Source organism: Haliaeetus albicilla, chromosome Z (genome assembly GCF_947461875.1).
Source record: "Haliaeetus albicilla chromosome Z, bHalAlb1.1, whole genome shotgun sequence".
Taxonomy (NCBI): Eukaryota; Metazoa; Chordata; class Aves; order Accipitriformes; family Accipitridae; genus Haliaeetus; species Haliaeetus albicilla.
In genome coordinates, this window is record NC_091516.1 from 21,765,781 (window position 1) to 21,785,252 (window position 19,472).

Genomic DNA, 19,472 nt, shown 5'->3' on the forward strand with positions numbered 1-19,472 from the left:
TGATTTAACGGGGGGGGTTATCAGGTTATCGAAAACTTCAGAAAAAAATCTTGTCCTTTGTCTTATTTATTTTTCCCATATATGAATTTATAGTTGGTCTGGCTTTCAAGAAAACTAATATAAATTTTCTCCCAATGAAAACAGAATTAGGCTTATTTGGGGGCGGGGGAAGTGGTTATTAAGAGTTTAAGAAAAACATCATTCAGTCTGCTGGATGAAGGTGAGAAAATTATTTCCCATAAGACAGATGACTTTTTAATGCTATTTTAACTATTATTAATCCAGGCTTCAATCTTAGAGTAAAATACAGTATGGTATCTACACAATTTCCTAGAGAAATTGATAATATTACTCTATGTATGAGATGTATCTTAGTAAGTATGGGGCTTTCAAAATCTGACACAACAAAGGGAAGACATGAGGAGAAGACTATACAATTTAAGGAGTATGTAGAAACCTTGTGTATAATCCAAACCATGCAAAAAAGTCTTTTTATTTCTATTATTTCAGAATGGTATTTTCAATTCTGTAAGGTTGCACTAAGTGGAGTTTCATGTTGGCCACTGGTTTGACTTCCAGTTCTCTAACAAAAAGGGAGAAAATATAGACCAGGACAATACATAATAGGACTAACTAGGAATCACTGCAGTTTCTTGTAACAGTAAGTATTACTTTTGTGGTGTTCTAGTAGGCAAATAAGCCTACTAAATGTTAACCTACACAAATGAGCCAAGACTCATTGTAAATTGCCAAGCTCCCTCAGGGTCACTGTAATTCTACCTGTTATTAAAACCAAGAGTGCTACATTAATTTGTATTATCTGAGACTGGCACACTGTCTTTACCACTGTAGCAAATTGCTTATTTAACAGACCACTAAGGTTTAAATGTTTATAGTTACATTCACCAATATTAGTTGGAAGTAATTTGCTAAAACCTGAAGTTTGTGCAGCTAGGAGAAATTAGACTTTTATGTGCTCCTTATGATTATGTACTTTTACAATTTGGATGATAAATATCAGTAAAACCACCTTGTATCAGTTTCACCACATGTGCTAATCTGAGTAAAAGATTTCCAGCAATAACTTTCCCATTGGTTGTGCTTCCAATTATAAACAGAAATTTATCTGCTTTACATCAATTAATGTCAGTGTTGTTTGTTGCCCTGCCATTTCATAATTTGTTTATAAATTCATACTCTCCTGCATCCACATGTTCTGTTAATGAAACTCCAGCACCATTTACTGAAATCTGGATAATTGGTGTAATCTCTTCAGCTGTCTACCGATGCCTTGAGACAGTAGTTTTGACTACTTATTGCTTAATGTATGCTAGAACAACAACAACATGATAAGCTGTTCTTTTTATGTTTTTAATTTTTTTCCCCCACACTGCTTTTCGGGAGAAAAATTATCAGGTGAATTTTGGTCTCCTTTACGTTAGCCTTGCTTTGTGCTGTTAGGATACACCAGCTGAAATTAGAAGAAATAGCCTAAACCTCAAAATGTAATGTGCTTATTCAAATGTCCAGAACTGAACAAGGCTACTGCAACTGAAGAAGTGCAAAGAGGTGATTTACCCAAGTAGACAACTTTGTTCCACTAGATATTCTCAATGACTTTGGATGATAAGGTTCTGTTTCCTGGCACTGACCTTTAATGATTCTTTAAGGTACTGTTTCACAGGAATAAAAAGACGTGAAGCAATATCATTACAATCATATGTCTTTTCATGTGTTCAGGAATGGAGCTTATGAATGAATACTGTGTTCTCATGCCCTAAACAAACAGATGTGTGTATTCCAGCTCCAGACTTTCCACCTACTTTGAAAATGTACTTTAAAAAGCCTTTATCAGTAAGCTGTTGTAGGAAATATGAGCATTCCGTATAAGCAATATCTTCTACTCCAGATCCAGCCTTATTTCAGAGAGAAGGTGACCTAGGTTAACTGGCCAGGTGTGGTATTCAGTGCTGTCCTTCAGTGCTGCCTAGTTTGTTGGTCTCAGGCATTTATGACAAGAGATTCTGAGCTGATCCAAGATGACAGCATTTGAGTGCAAACAACAGAAGACTCTTCAGAAGTCTATTTACATTTTACAGTAAAATCTATGAACCTAAGAAACTGTAGAGGACAGGGGCTGGGAATGTTACAAATTACTTAGTGCAATGTCTGGACTGCGCTTGTGCAAGTGATGATTGGAGACTTCCAAGAAAGGAGAGTTTGAAAGTTTATGAAATCTGACAGCAGGAGAAGGATTTCTTGTCTGCCTTGAAAACTTAATTTTTACAACTGGTGTAGTATCCAGTCAGGAAAGGGGTGCATACTCTGCCAGAGGTGTTTTCAGACCCCATTGCAGAAGGCACAGCAAGACACAAGAGCCAGGCTGCAGTCCAGTGGGACCTGGAGAGGGGGAGGAAGGGGCTGACAGGACACTATGAAATTCAGCAAGGATGAGGCCAAGCCTCCCTTCCTGCAGGGCCAGGAAGCAGCTCTGGAGGAGGGCCATGGACTGTCCTCTCTGCCCAGTGCTCATCAGATCTCATCATTAGACTAAGTTTAGAGGTGGCCATGAAGATGGTGAGGCTGGAGCCCTTGCCCCACAAGGAGAGGCTGTGGGACTGGAGCTGTTTCAGCCAGCATAAAGGATGGCTTTGAGAGCACCCAGCAGCAGACTGCAAATGTTGGCTTCCAAAAGCACAGGACAGGTTCTGGCCTAAAGTAAGGAAGAAAAAACAGCCTCTTTGAGGACAGCCCAGCAGTGGAATTGCAATGCAGCAAGGTCATGCCATCTCCATCCTTTGGGTTTTCTAAGATCCAGCTGGATACAGACCTAAGCAACCTGTTCTGAATTCAGTGTCAACCCTGCTTTGAGCAGGAGGTTAGACTAATGAGAGCAGGTCCCTTCCAGCCTGAGCAATCCTCTCATTCTGTGATTTTGCTCTCTTGGACCTTGGTATCTAAGATCTAAACAGCTTCTTCTGCTTATTTTGTAATTCTTCTTAAAAACATTCCAGTTCAAATCACTGGCAATACTATAATCAACAGTTGGAGGGGGGGAAGTGAAATTTTATGTATTGAAACATCTTCTTGACTACCTGTAATGTCTCTGTATAAATGGGTGTCACTAGTACAAAAGCTAACAGGATATTAGAAGAGCAAGAAAAATCAAGTAAGGGTTTGTAAGAAATACAGATGAGGAAAAGACCTGAAAAATAGATAATTTAGTCAGAAAAGGACAACAGAAGTGGTGATGAAGGCCTGATTTTAATCATACTTTTTAAGATGTGAGATATTGTCAATTGATTCCAAAGTTTGCCTAGTTCATGTCACATAAAATTCTGTAGTTCTTAAGCTTACTGAAGGAAAATGGAATGATCTTACAGTTAAAACTGTAAAATCTATTCAAATGTGTTCATTTCTGAAATTTCTTTCTTTTCTTCACAAAACTGAAATTTATGTAATTCTTTGCTTTTTCAGAAGAATGCTTTTCAAAGAAACATCATAGCAGAAATCATATCAAAATTAATGTTCAAAGGGGTTGTGGCCATGCTATCTCCTTTAAAAGATACTGCTGGGCTCTCTGTGAAACTGGTACCATAATCAAGACATTTAATATAATTTATGGCTTAAAATATGATTCTTCTCCTGCAGACATGAACATCTGTTTGGGTATTGGTAAAGAACAAATCATTACATTCACAACTTTAACCAACTTGTTTTGTGTGATCTCACATATTCTTTATCTGTTTTAGTTATCTAACCATACAACATTACACTGTAATGACATATATAAAGAGGTAAACATTGTTACTGAGGGATGCCCAACCACAGCTTAAGAGCAAGCACAGTGCAGAGTCCCACATTCCTCCCCTGGGTAGCACAGAGTGCCATCAGGCTCAGAGCACAGTGACACCCTCGCAATGATGGAGACACAAGGCTGGAAGTTGAAGGTGTCAGGGAGGAGCAAGGGCTGGCTGTTCCAGAAGGGAAGGGAGGCAGGAGCTGAGGCTGAATGCCACCCAGCCTAGGCACAGACACGGCTGCTAAGCAGCTGCAACATGGCTCAGGCAGGGGCAGCAGGGCCAGCCCCTGCTAAGAAGCAGCTCCACGGGAAAGAAGGGCATCCCAAACTTCTGGCTTCTCATCAGCGATGGAGCTGACCTTCAACTTGTCCTACTGAGCACCTTAACGCATGCCACTGAGCCCCTTAACTCATCCTATTGAGATCCTCATGAGGGCATACCTACCCAAGGTGCTGACAGAACATGGAATCCTACTCAGACTTTTCACCAGCATTTCAGAGGTTCTGTCAGCTTTACTGGAGGAGCTGGGCTTCCATTTTTGCCTTCTAATGTCCTTAGGAGAAGCTCTGCAACTTCAGTTGAACTTTTTTCTTTTTTGGAGGGGAGAAGAGAAGGGATGGTTAAAATGACCTTGTTTCTTTAACTTTTAATGTGACAGCCTCATTTAGTCAGAAAAAAAGAAAAATGTTGTTTCATATTTTCCAGTATATACATCACAGGTTATGACACTTCTCAAGAAATACTGACATTTTCAAGCTGAGGTAAAGGTCTTGCAGTACTGCACAATCCAGTGGCAAACTCTAGCATACCCACCATCTCAGTTAATTTCTTTCCATGAAAAATGCAAGTTTACTTTTGAAAATGTTTGACAGAAGTATGTTTTTTCCAGTACTCCTCTCCTGACAAGTTGCCTGCGCTTTCAATAAACCTTATTTTATTTATGTGTAGCTATAAAGCAAAAGTGAGTCATCTGTGTTAACAATAATAACAATCTCTTTGTAAAACACTAGCACTGTATATCATGTTCAGTGAATAGAAATGTCAGGTTTATATATAAATATCTGAAATTTTATTTCCCAGTTTGAATGAAAAGATGACAATGGCTTCTCATATAATTTTCATATTTTTAGAATCTAATGAAGTAAAATCACTTTCCTTGAATTTTATTATATAATAGATAAAGTTTCATTCTGGAAAATTATATTTTCACATTTTCACATCTAGACACAGATGAGGATTAAGCGTCCTCTGGTAACTTGCTTTTCACAAAGAAAGATCCCATGCAGCACTTGGATTCATATGTGAACCCAAATCTTCTGAACATTTGTGTTTGTACAGAGGTGTTCAGATATAGAAAGAGAAGGTCAGTTCTGACTCATCTTCAAAGCCCCCGCTTATCATATAAGTGATATTTAACTCTGCTTTTTTCATAAAAGCATCATTATTTTCTTCTACTGGGAAGGAAAAAGAAGGTGATACACAAATAACAGTAATAAACACTAAACTACTTCCCGTGCAACTTAGGCAAAGTTGGCAAAATCTAATTTTTCTAAGGGTCTATGTGTCTTGAGACTGAGGAGTAAAAATCTTGGTGAACTACGGTAGCTCTCAAAGTACCGCATAGTTTAAAGAATTTGTAAATCTTGGGCACTCAGTAAATACCATAGGGTAGCTCCCAGAGAACTGATGATTGACTGTATAACTAATGGCATGAGGTAAGACAGAACCAGCACATCAGCTTTCAATGACCATTCAAGCAGAAGTAGAACTGGCTATATTTTCATAACATTCTCCAGCAAGTTAGGCTATAGGCCACAGCTGAACTTCATGTGGCTGCATAGAGACTTGTTCTCAGCATCAAGCACTAATGTTTACACAGCAAAATTTTGCAAACTACATGCAAATGTCTAGCATATTCACTAACTCTCTTTGCAGGGCTTTTAGTCCACACAGTCAATTAGTGAGCTAGGGGTGCACACACCAACTTTTTCCTCATTACCTTGCTTATGTAGACAAGCCCGTTCTGAACAGAGCCACAGAAACACAGATGTTGTGCATTTGGATAATCTCCAAGGTCAAGTCTTTCTAGGCACAGGAGGGGAGCAGGAGTCTCTTAACGGCAAGAATATCAAAATAAAGACTATAAAAGGGATTGCATACCACCGAACTGTTCAGCAAGATTTCCAGCAGGAAACCCAAGGGAACATCTGGGAGCAAAGAAGGGAAATGATCCTCAGCTGTGCAGCTCTACAAGTCTGCTGAACGAAATTCATAGGTGCTGGCTATGCAGAAGGCTTACAAAAGGTCTACATCATGTCCACCATTATAAAGGGGAGTTTTAAGATGCCAGCCAACCCCAGTCAGTATATCTGTTTGCTATTTTTTACTGGGGCTTTGTCTAAGGAACAGGATTTATCTAAGTTTACTGTGAAATTGCTGTATTTTCTAAATATTCATAGCTAAAAGCTGTATGCTGCTTCTTTGATCTCAGAGTTCTTTTCAGATAAAATCTCAAGAGTTTTTTTACTAGCCCTGGTTTACCTTCTGATGTGATAACATTGAATTTGTGTCACGTGTCCCAAGGAGAATAAAAAGAAAGCCAGAAAAAGAAAGAGTTTCATTTAAGGATTATCAAATATTCCTGTATGCAAATGGAGAATGAGTTAAAAATATGGAGAAGTGTACTAAAAGCCTTAGTATTACACTGAAGCAAGCTATAGCATGTGTGGTTATACAAACCACAGCTGGCAAGGTTCACTGCTGTGGTGCATGGCAGGTTGGCAAGAATAAACACATAAAAAACCATTTCTGTAGCCTGCCAGAATTGGGTGCACTCTCATACTTTGACTTGCATATAGAGAAGCAGAAGAAGGAGTACGTAATCCATTTTCTGCTTGATGTCAGTTACACTGTGGTTGAACCTTTTCCCAGAAAACTTGTTAATGTGTTATCCTGGTGCCAGTTAAGATGTTTCTTGAAAAAATATGCTTACCCCACTGAAAGCCATGCTTATTGATAGATCAGAAAGAGAGTAAGATCTTGAATAGGGACAGTTTTGCTCAGTGGAAATTGTCCTTGCAAAAAATAGAGAAGTATTTTGTTCATTTCAGAGACTGTTTTTCTCTATTTCTTTGTTTCATTACTCTTCATAGCACCTGCTCAGAATTTAGCATTTCAGGATACTCCAGTATGATCATTGTCATTTTATGTGATTATCAAAAGAAATAGTTAAACTCAAAGCTGTAACTTTAGATTGGAGTGTTTAATTTTCTAAATAACACATCTTCGTCACTCACTTCAGCCTGATCTTCAAAATACCATTTGAAAAATTTTATTTTTTAAAAAAAAATCTGTTAAATGTGAATTTCCCCAGTGTTCTTTGTCTGTTTTCAAGTAAGCCTTTCTTTGCAAGTAATTAAAAAGAAAAAAACCTTCACAGTTGTTCTGTTTTGAATTCAAGTATTTGTCTCTGACCTTTGCTAAAACTTGTAAAATCACAAGGAGATAAGCATGAAAGAAATCATGTGCTGTTCAAGTACTTAAAGTCCAGGGAAATGCACTGAAGTAGAAAGGGGATTAATAGAAGAAGGAGGGTGAGGCCAAGCTGTACTGTGTTGGTAGAAGAAGGATTAGTAAGCAGACTGAACCAGGAGAGAAACTAGCAGTGCTTATTTTGTGTTAGACACAGCTGCAGGACGTACAGATATAGAACAGGATCTCAGCAGAGGAGAGGTACCAGAAAGAGGGAACAGGTACAATGGATGAAGCGTTGTAACTTCACTTTCTGGTGGAGCTGCCATTAGAGAAGAGCAAGGGAACACAGAGGGGAACTGCTGAGTAGAGAACAAGATACTCTAGTTAAATGCAGAAAAGAAAGGCACAAACGGGGGTAGGGAGGTGGTGAAACAAAAGGTTCAAAAAATTGGTGCCTTAGACCGGTTTTAGCATGTTGTGGTAGTGAAGTAAATCTGGCTTGCAGGTGTACAATGTGAATGAACATTCGGGAAGCACTTAGAAGTCAATGAGCAAACATAGCTCTAGGAAGTTACTATCTTTTGTGCTGATAATTAGAGAAGAACATTAGTGTCTGTAGTCAGAGCTGTTTGCTTTTCCAGTTAGAGTATCAAAGTGCAGGGTTCAGATGCACTTTCTGGGGTGGAAAGGGTAGCCTGAAGGTTTGTATCGCTTGTTTTTATTCTTCTTTCTATCTTTCTCTCTCTCTCTCTCTCTGTAGAGGTAGCTGGGTGTCCCATCGCAGGAGAGAAGTCAGCGTGTGTGGACAGCTGGCTCTCGGAAGGAGCCGGCTCTGCTGGATCTGCCGTCATGCTGCTCCCCATGCTGCTGCTCCTTTCCCTGCCACCGCTTCTTAGCATGCTTGGCCAAGCTGGAGCTCAGTTTCCTCGCCAGTGTGCTACTGTCGAGTCCCTGAGGAGCGGCATGTGCTGCCCAGACTATTTCCCTGTGTTTGGGCCAGGTACTGACCGGTGTGGTGTGTCTACAGGGAGGGGCCGGTGCGTACAGGTGACTGTCGATTCGCGACCCCACGGCCCACAGTATATCCATGATGGGCGGGATGACCGTGAGCAATGGCCGATACGCTTCTTCAACCAAACGTGCCGGTGCAATGGCAACTTCTCTGGTTACAACTGTGGGTCATGTCGCCCTGGCTGGAGTGGACCTACCTGTAGCCAACAAATCAATATAGGTAAGAGCATGGGAAATATGACATGAAAATTGCCTGTTGGCAATGCCTGCTTCTAAATGTACTTAGCGTATTTCTTTTCTTTACAATACTAAATGCCCCTTATATTTATTTAGCAAATCTACATTGCCGTAGGGGTTATTAAGGCAGCTGATAGATGAGTTGTTCAGCTTGTGTACCAAACACCTACATTTACTACCCAATAACAGGAAGAAACAAAACCTGTAGTCAGTGCAGGATTAGAACCAAGTCCATTGAAGAATAGAACATCTAAGCTGAAAAAATTGTATTTGGAATTATTTAAGAGTGAAACAATGTATATAGACATGTCTGTGTGTTTCAGAATATGGGAATAATACTCATCTAGATATCGTGTCTAATACCTTGTGAGTACTTTAAGTGTGACAGCAGCTTTTTTGATTAAAAATCCCTTAATACATTTTTAAACTATGTACCTGGCCTTGTAAATTTTTATTCACCTAGTTGCTGTCATTGTCTTTAAAAGCCTTGACTCATGACTATGAGCTGTTCAGATGAATCAACACAGGGACTGGTGGGTCTTTCTGAAAGTCCTCCAGTTTCAGTTTAGTCCAGAACATCAGTAAACAGAAATCTATAATTTTTTTAAATGGTTATAAAATCCTTGTGGGATTGGAAAGATGTTGAATATTGTAGGTAAACTGAAAAAGACAAGCAGGCTTGGGGACAGATCCTTGTCCTTAAGTCAAAACCGTCTGAATGAACAAGATTTCAGTCTTTATTAGTGAAAGTTTTAAGGTGTTATTGAAATCCTGTAAAAGTCATAATCCCCCAAATGAGTGATGTATTCTGTTGACATGAGAAACAACAGGTCTCTAGCAGAAATGTGCAGTGCCTCTTGCAGAAATAGAAATCAGCATTGCCATTATTTTCACCAGATAGGAAACGCTCCATGAACATGAGTGCATGTTCCAGAAAGGGTTTACAAAGGATCAATTACCAATTCAAAATCTTAACACTAAGATTCCTTAAAAACAACTTATTGAGGGCTGTGGGAAAGACTTTAAGATTTTATTAATTCTTTGAGCTCCAAGAAGCAAACTAGAAAGCAGAAAGTATGACTCATGAATTGAATCTGCTAAGCCAGGTTGCACCCTCTGATGCTCTGGCTTGTTCTCATTAACAATGATGACTCTGAAAAATAACCAAGAAATAAATATTAGCACACACAAACTTAGCAAAGCAAATCTGGAGATAGGCAAAAAGCAGCTTTAGCTGATTTTCTAGGGTATACAAAAGCACTTTTTACTTTTCTCATTTATTAAATCCTTTACTACTCAGTAAAATGTTAAGCGAATCAGATTTATCATGCATGACAACTTGAGTTTAAATAGTGGAAATTAGCTTCTTATTATGCTTTAAGTTTCCACATGGAGGTCACCTCTTTTGTCCATCCATAGAGCTGGACCCTGCTGCTGAGGCTTTAGAAATAATTATTGGATTAGTGTTGGCATATCCACATAAAATAGCTGTAAAATGCAGTTTGGTGCCTTCATATCTTCTAAATTCATGCTTAACTTTAATAATAGCCCAGTATTTTTTATAATGAAAATGAGTGCATATTGAAGAATAGCTGTAAGGACTTCTACCTGTGTGTTAGTCTAAACTTAGCCTGAAATCTCAGTCCAGGTGAAAGAGTGCTGGACTGGAACTGAGGTGATGTGGACTCTTTTCCTCTTGCTGATATACTGGTATTTCAACAAGCCAATTTTCTTACTTGTTTCACTGTCTATATGTGGAAAATTATATTTTTAAATGGCTTTCAGATATACTGCTAAAAAGGACTAGTATATGGCTGTTGTTAACAGCAGGTAATGACATTAAAGAGAGGTGTTGTGCTACATGAAATTCACAATTCACAATTCACTGGTGAATCTGCCATTTTTCCTACAATGGTTCAACCATAAACAATTTACTTCTTCACTAAATTGTCAAGCGGTAGAGCTTCTGATTATTATAAATTGCTATACAGTATTCTCTTCTTGTAAAGTATTACAACAGGAAACCTTACATATATTGGATGAAGTTCTGAAAGGTTTGTGTGACAAAGAACTCCGTCATTTCTCTGACAGGATGGAACGGTAATCTGTAACAATACTTCTAAAAACACTAAACCCACAAGGTTTGGGGCTTTATTTCTATTCAGCTCAACCTTTCTGGTAATAAATAACATTTGCTATTTATGCTCAATATTCTCTGAATTGCCCCAATAAAAAATGGATGACTGCTTGAAGAAAAAGGGACTTGCCCAGAATTATTAGGAGCAAAATAAATTAGTCCTGTGAGATCAGGCTTGAGTGTCTATTACTTTGGTAACTTGCTTTCTCTGTACCCTCACAGTCAGGAGGAATCTTTTGGATCTGAGTGCAGAAGAAAGGAGGCGTTTTGTGAATGCCTTACACCAAGCTAAGGTGACAATCCATCCTGACATTGTTATTGCCACACGAAGACGTGAGGAAATATTTGGACCAGATGGCAACACACCACAATTCGAGAATATCTCAATTTATAACTACTTTGTGTGGTCTCATTATTATTCTGTCAGAAAGACTTTCCTTGGTGCAGGGCAGCAGAGTTTTGGAGGAATTGATTTCTCTCATGAGGGACCAGCTTTTGTCACGTGGCATAGGTACCATCTACTGCAGCTTGAAAGAGACATGCAGGTAAAGTTCATGTTAATGTTAGGCCATGTGTTCATGCTATGATTTGTGCAGTTAAAGAACTTCTCCCCACATTCCAATAGGCAAAATGATAGCAGCTCTGTCTATAAATTGAAATAACTCTGCTTCAATTTCAGTAATTCATTAGGTATACCAAACCTAATAGAGTGCATTTAGGTTTTAGACTGTCATTGTTATAGAGATGTTAAAAATAATATTTCAATCAGAGTAATGGAAAACATAAAAGTTACATAAAAATCTCCTGTAAAAATAGATACAAATTATAGATATATCCATAGAAGGCATTTTATTGGACCAACAGAAGTTATTGACAGTGTTATTTTTAATATCAAGGGTCTGATTCTTGACTAAGTTAGACTAATCAAAGCAGAAGAAATTCTAAATAAAGTATTACAGAAATGGCTTGGGGATTCAGAATCACATTTTATTTCTATAATTAGTGTAACTGGTTAGACAAATTAGTGTTTTGTTATACTCTGTTCCATAAATCAGTGATTCTCTTGTTTCCCTTTTCTTACGTGAACCTATCCATAAAAGGAGTATATTATTTTATGGACCACCATCCTTCTTAAAGAAGAGAGAATTAAGTTTTCAAGGTCAGGATTAAATAGTTTTTGAAATCTTTTCAAGTGTTTCCACTAGCTTCAATGGATCTGCATCAGGCTGAGGCATAAACTCCCTTCAAAATCTTACATTTGACATCAGTGGCATTTCATTATGTGGAAGCCTTGAGGAGTTCTAGCTCTTGGTGATTTAATATATATTCCTATTTATGTTAGTAAACGTGATCATTAGTTAAGCTAATTTGGCTGGCCAACACATCCTGGTATATAAATACTGGAAGCCAGGACACACTCCAGAACTTTTCAACTCCAACCCACACTGGAACCAAACAATGACAATTTGAAGAGCCAGTATCACTTTTCCTTACTTTTCCATCTGCTCAGTTGCTCCACAGTTGGCTTAGTTATTCCATGTGCTACAAACACTGCTGCTGTTCACAGGCCACTAAAAATATTTGGAAAAATGTGGTATCAGTATTAAGTGTTGTTTCTTACTACTCACAATATGGTTTCATGGAAGAGGTACTGTCTTATTAATGAGGGAGAACCATAACCCAATTCAGTAGTCCAACTATATGTTCTGTTGAACACAGCCATCAATGTGAAAAACTACAGAAAGCTATTACATAGATTTCATAGATTTTCCATAGATTTTGTCTCCTCCATGAGGCAGTACTCAGACTCTTACTAAGATGTATTTAACTTTTTTATCATCCTTCTAGCAGTAAATATTATACCTGTATGGGGCACACATGTATTAACACCATATTTATGTGGCTTAGAACATGCTGCAGGACCCCAGTTTTGGACTGCCCTACTGGAACTTTGCAACAGGACAAAACACCTGTGATATCTGCTCAGATGACTTGATGGGAGCTAGAAGCAATTTTGATGTCTCTCTTATCAGCCAGAATTCAATCTTCTCTCAGTGGCGAGTGCTGTGTGAAAATATAGAAGACTATGAGACTCTGGGAACCATCTGTAACAGTAAGTATGACTGCTGGCAAATATTTGGAGAGAAAAATCCTTTTAATAATAAATAAATATAATACTTTACATTGCAATGGCTTTTCCCAGCCAAAAAGTCTTGAAGTGGTTTTTGAATATTCTTGATACACATTTCATCAGTCTTCTGAGATATTTATCAGAGATACTGAGATACTGTATATTGATTATCTGTCTTGCACTGAGGCACCAAGCACTTCAAAATTTGATCAGGAGCTTGTGGCAGAGCAAGACCTAAATGCTTTGACTTTCCTTCTTATGCAGTATCTATTCATCTCCTGTGCCATTAATAATTAAATCTGGCAGTGACATTTCTTAACTGAAGCTTAAGTTTTCTTCTGACTACTCCACTTATCACCTTCACGGCATTCTGCTCATAAAAGGAGAACATCTAACAAATCCCCATGTTAACTGTGGAGCATGTTTTGAGTGTGAAGAATATTGAATTGCAACACATCTACCTCAGCTACAAGAGCTAAAAAAACCCAGCAAGATTCTTGTTTATTCACCACCTTCAAGCCACAACTCTGCATCTTCATGGAAACAGGGGGGAAAAACAGGGGAAAACCACAATATTGGGTTAGTCACCTACATAATCAACTATAGTCCTTTCCCCAGCTACTCTACCAGGACATCCTCAAAACTTTTGTCCTAAGTCTCATCAATAGATCACAATGAAAAACTATAGAAAATTTTCCCAAAGCACTTACAGAACCACAAAATTCAGTAAGAGGTTTCTAGATGCTTTTTTAAATCCTGGTGCAAAGGATCCAGCACACAGGATCCCATGAAAATTCAGATTCTTTGCCTGACACGAAGAACTGGCCCATACATTCAGTTTATGTGTCATTTGCAAGGGATATTTTTTTTCCCCATGGTTCAGTCATTAGAAGGATGCATTCTGTGGCCTACTGTTTTGTACCAGTATTGTTTTCTCTCTTCTCTCCATCCCCAGGCACTGAAGGTGGTCCCATCCGAAGAAATCCTGCTGGAAATGTTGCACGACCTATGGTACAGCGTCTCCCAGAGCCCGAGGATGTTGCTCAGTGTTTGGAAGTTGGTGTATTTGACACTCCTCCTTTCTATTCCAATTCAACAGACAGTTTCCGTAACACAGTAGAAGGTAAGCACGGCAAATAAAAGGACCTGGAACAACTACAAATAAGTCATGGGAGTAGGCTTGCCATTTTTCCTGTTGGAAGTATGAGTTTGGAGACAGTCTGTTGGACACTAAGAACACATTGTTCTTAGCATTATTAGCTTAGTATTAAGTGGAAATAAGCTCTTGGTAAATTACTTTATAGCTTATGTCAGTTTTTTAAATGCATAAAAGCCTCAAAAGTCTGTCACTGGTATACTAAGTAGAAACTAGCTGAAATCACATCCTTGTAACCTAGTAATAGGTTGCCACCTCTGAAAACAGACAGCCCTTGCCTGTGGATTGATGCAGCTGCATTCTTAAATGAAGCAAACAATTGCTTATAGCAGTTAGTCTTTTGTTTGAATTAAAACAAACAAAAGAAAGCAAAACAAATTGTAAGCCTTGGTAGAACTTAATGAAATGGTATTGAAGTAGTAGTTGAGGTCTGGGTACAGGACTTCCTGCTAAACATGTTAGTCCTTCTCTCTGGACCATATAACTCCGTTCTTCTCTAAGCTCTACACATTTAAAATCAAATTTTCAGTCTCTGGCATGTGAACACACACTCCCAAACACAAAAACCAGCCTAAAGATTTGATTCATGCTTTTCAGCCAGTATCCTGCCAACTACTTCTGCACCTTAATAATCCAGAGTTTTTAACAGGAAAGACTAGGATTCATGAAAAAAGATTACCAAGTGACAGTTCAGATCCCTGCCAGGCCTGTAGATCCTTTGGCTCTTTCAAAGAGGCATAACTCCTACAACAGGGAGGATCTGCTCCATTTTATTTCTCTTGGAGAACAAAATCAAGAATGTGCACCAACCTTTTAAGTATAAATGAAAGTTTTGGGTGCTTACCACATCTGACAAATGGGCTATCAGTATCTAGTATCTAAACATGGCTTTAGCCAATTAGCTGTATGGACCCCTCTCTGGAGAGTTTGGACAAAGCTTGAAAACAGAAGAAGTTTTCATGATGCTTCAGAATCTGACATCTGACATGGAGGTTACGAGGTGTTGGACACTAACAGAGTTACATGGGGTATCTTCACTGAAAAAAAAAGAGCATGTGAAGCTTTCTGAGATGTGTTTGCAGTAAGCATGGAAATGATGTGTGGAAACATAACAGCTGGCTCATTAGGTTAGATGTCAAAATATACACACTTAAGTCAGCAGTTAGAAAACACACGTAACTATTTCCATTGTGCTGAAGATATGTAGGTCCCAAATATATACTTTTATTTTCATGCTATGATGTGGTTTATTTTGGCCATTTTTTAATTAGATCCCAGCAGCCTTGCACTCCACATTCTCAGCATTCTTTTGTAAAGGCTATTTTAATCTGAAAATTATGTATGCTAGGGAAATTTCTCAAATGCCGGTAGGTACTGAATTAGCTAGTCATTTATGTTAAACAAGTCAACAGAACATGACAGCCTTTCAGAGAAAAAAGTATCCATCTGGGACTGCAGCTTCCAAACAAAATGTTCACTGGGATTTTTTGTGTTCTTCTTTGTTTGCATATTCAGGGTACAGTGATCCTTCAGGGAAATATGACCCAGCAGTTCGAAGTCTTCACAACTTGGCTCATCTATTTTTGAATGGGACAGGAGGGCAAACTCATTTGTCACCAAATGATCCCATTTTTGTCCTCCTGCACACATTTACAGATGCTGTTTTTGATGAGTGGCTGAGAAGGTATTCTGCAGGTAAGATGTATTCACGGACAGAGGCAAGATGGGTGCTTGTCAGTCTTTGTTGTCACAGGAGCTCAGCTGCTTCTTGTGGGACAGCAAGATGCCCCTATGCTTAGGAGAGAGGACTGGAGTTTTAACAGCTCGTATAGTTAACAAAGACAGAGTAATAACAGGCAAGCTCCCTTCCTCACCCCACTGACGTCCATTTTCAAATCATTGTCTGTCAAGGGACTTGGCCAGAGACACCATGCACAATTCAAGAAAACAAAATGTGCAAATACATTGTCTCCATAAAGCAAAGATAGTGTAACCATGGAAGGTTCAAATACTTCATGGACATTCCATTGTTGTGTGAACTAAATATCTATGTTTTTTCTCTTCAAACAAGATCAGATGCCATGCACACCCTTACAATTCATTTTGACCACCTTTGTGATTTACTACCAGCATTCCATCACCATTTCCATACCATTTCAAAGGATGGTCACTGTTGCTGCCCTTGCTTCTTTAACTCCAAAAAGAAGAGAGAAAAGGAATAAGGGCGAAAGTGAAGGAGAAGGAGGAAGGAAGGACAGAAGGAAGGAACTGCAAAGAAGGAAGAAAAAAAGAAATAAAGAAGGAAGGAGACTGGCATCAGTGAACTGAGGGGGGAGAATTCTGTGTAATCCTAATGTCTGCGCATTAGTCTGCACAAAGCAGAAACTGTATTCCTCTTAGGATAATCCAGCCACCTCTTCCTTCTTCTACAGAAGGCAGCTGCTGTTGCACAACTGAGACTTCTTTGTGCAGCTTCCACAACCTGCCTCACATATTTTTCCCACATCAACTATCAGAGAGCAATTGTATCCCTTGTGGTACTTACATGACCTATGACATATCACAAGCTTTTGCATCATCTTACCAGATGACTTTTTTTTTTTGTCCTTTTTTTTTTTTCCTTCAGCCGACTTTCTCCTAATTTACCATAACATTCCAAAATAATTCCACTGGAGTCCATATCAGCTGCCCTCCTGAACTGCATGAGAGAGCTCATCACTGTTACAATCAGACAAAGTCAGATTGTAGCAAAAAGGTTTTCCAAGTCCCCCATATATACATATTTCTCCTTTTCCATGTGAGAAGAAATGAAAGGCCCAACACAGGCAGAAAGTTTTACAATTTACTGGTGGTTTCTGTTAAAAAACAGAGATATCATTAGTGGTCTTGGGTTTGGACAGAGCAGAGCCCTACATTCTGGATCTGTCACACTGGAAAACCAATCCTTCTAGATTAACTTAGGTTAGGAACAAAAAAATTGAGGTGCTCAAAATCCTGCTGCGAAAAAATGCAGTAGTGCAAATTATTTTGGTTTTATTTACAGAAGTGTGATTTGACTTTCAAATTTAGATATCTCAACATATCCACTGGAGAATGCCCCTATTGGACATAACCGCCAGTACAACATGGTGCCTTTCTGGCCTCCAGTTACCAATGATGAAATGTTTGTTACTGCACCAGAAAACCTGGGATACAGCTATGAAGTCGAGTGGCCAGGTAAACTGTCCAACCTAGATGCTTCCTCTTTTTTTCTCATCATGTCTTTCTCCCTTTAAGTTTATGCATCATATAACAAAGTTGGTTCAAATTTCACAAACAATATTTGATGCCTTCATAAAAGTCTTTTTCTCTTTTCTTGCCTGGCCTTCCAAATCAGTTGTGTTTGGGATTTAGTACAGCTAAATAGCTACTGATGATAGATAGTTCCTGCATGAAGCTCCCACTATGCACTTCAATTTTTGGAGAAGTTTTTATTTGGATCTAAACCTTGCAGAAGGTCATTGTTCCTATATAATATGCCTCCATTAAATCACTGCAGAGAATGCAAATCTCTTACAAACCAGATAGCAGAAGAAAGGTACAGGAATGTTTTTACAGTGTAACAAGAGAGACTGAAATTTTCTCAGATTTTGGAACAAATATTACCAACCAAAGTTTAAACTAGTTCTACTTCACATCTCATTGAATATGACAGATACTGAGCTTTGGTCTGTCCCTCTGATGTTTATCTATACACTTGATATTTACTTTTAATAACTTTCCCTTTTGCTTTCCTTCCCATAGGTCGGGCTCTCCGTGTCACAGAGATGATAACTATCGCAATAGTGACTGCACTGGTTCTTGTTGCAATTATCTTTGCTGCTGCTGCATGTATCGTACGTGTCAAGAAAAATAAGGATGAGTTGCACCAGCCTCTTCTTACTGACCAGTATCAGCACTACTCAGATGATTATGATGGCATATCAACCCCAAGCCAGTCTGTTGTTTGAAGAGACAGCACTTTTTCGCATCTGACTGAAACTGTTTATTTTGCTGTATTTTATAAATGGTGGTCATCCATCTGCTTTAAAATAAAGAGCATAAACTGTCAGCTGTCTTGATATGTTTGCTTCAGGCTTCACCTCTTTCATACACTTAGGCATCAATAAGTCACCTTTGCAATATTAATTCTGTGTTGATTTTAACAGAATTCCATTAATTCTTCAGGGCTCACCTGCAAGCCTCTTTCATGCATATTTCTGTAAAATCTGGTAAAATTTAGTTAATTTGCTGACAGACGATGTCATCTGACTTCATCTAGCCTTTATACCCAGAATTCTTTTATGAGGTAGTTTTGTGAAAAGCTCAAGTCTAGAATGGGACAGAAGCAGAATACAAAATACAAGTAGACACCTTGGCTAGGCGAGTAGAAATGTGTTTCAAAATAGGGAGCATGCCAGGCAGGGAGCTACAAGGGAATTCTGAGGGGAACAGTGTTTGAAATCCAACTTTATTCACAGAACATAGTTTTGATCTTATTGCTGCTTTTAGGTGGATCTGTGAAAAGAGATTCACCACCAAGAAGCCACTCCAGCATTTGGACGCTTCAGATGTATGTTCAAACACAGCTGCCTGAAGGGGGCATCTATTTGAAAGGACAGCTGGCAGGAGCCTTATTTTTATTTTTATTTTTATTTTTATTTTTATTTTTATTTTTCACTCTCTCACTCCCTTTCTCTCTCTCACTATCCGTGGCAGGTCATCCTCCCCAGCAATGAGACCTGGTTTCAATTCTCTCTTGTGGGAATTTAAACCCACATCTCTTGTACTTTGAGAGAAGGCCCTAGGCATTAGGCTGTAGAATAGACTTGGAAAAATAGTCATATGCAACTGCTGTTGAATTTATTCAACATGAGCAAGTAGGAGGGCAACAAACTGACACCTGCCTTTACAGCCTGAGGTAGGGCTTAAGGAATCTGTCTTCAAGCCTCACCTTTCTCTCATCATAACTGGGTACCAATAAATCATCTGATTGTTTTCCTATGATGGCTTACTGAATCTAATTTAGCAGTCATTAGCTGACATACAGAGATGTTCGTGGGTTCAGACTAATGAATCCCACATCATGTACTCAACGGTCTAATTATCAGACTATAAAGTCAAGCTCTCTCTTGTGTCTCCTTCTGTCTGACCCCAGCTTCAACAGAAATGGCAGTAATTTGTATTGAGCTCCTTCAGTCTGAGGCAGCTCTCCTACGTACTAAGTTATTAGGCAAAAGCGAGGGTCATGCCTTCTATGTGTTGCGTTAACTTCAGTGGTCTCAGTGAGTACCAGGTGTACTCAAAGCACACTTACTCAGTTGCAAGGAGGTATGGAATTTAAACATTGAGAATGATGTAAATAGTAGGACAGGTACTCTTGGCTAGATGAGTGGAAGATGGGTTATGATCTTAACCCATCTTACCAAGCATGGGGCATGGACAACAATAAAAATTTACACACATAACTGATATTTACAAAGAAAACTTTCACCTGTGGCACTC

The 19,472-nt window shown here is 38.8% G+C and overlaps 1 protein-coding gene across 4 annotated transcripts; it reads left to right on the forward strand.

The window, feature by feature from the left end:
* Positions 1 to 7,281: 7,281 nt before the first annotated feature.
* TYRP1 (tyrosinase related protein 1) lies at positions 7,282 to 18,032 on the forward strand. 4 transcript variants are annotated; one of them, XM_069777442.1, is made up of 8 exons: positions 7,282 to 7,396; positions 8,038 to 8,508; positions 10,885 to 11,207; positions 12,571 to 12,775; positions 13,749 to 13,916; positions 15,465 to 15,644; positions 17,019 to 17,165; positions 17,733 to 18,032. In XM_069777442.1, the coding sequence occupies exons 2-8, from the start codon at positions 8,127 to 8,129 to the stop codon at positions 17,936 to 17,938; spliced, it is 1,611 nt and encodes a 536-aa protein (XP_069633543.1). In that variant the 5' UTR covers positions 7,282 to 7,396; positions 8,038 to 8,126; the 3' UTR covers positions 17,939 to 18,032. The 4 variants fall into 4 exon arrangements, with proteins under 4 accessions (XP_069633543.1, XP_009920752.1, XP_069633544.1 ...); XM_009922450.2 differs by having other exon boundaries at positions 7,333 to 7,555; XM_069777443.1 differs by having other exon boundaries at positions 7,370 to 7,535.
* Positions 18,033 to 19,472: the final 1,440 nt, after the last annotated feature.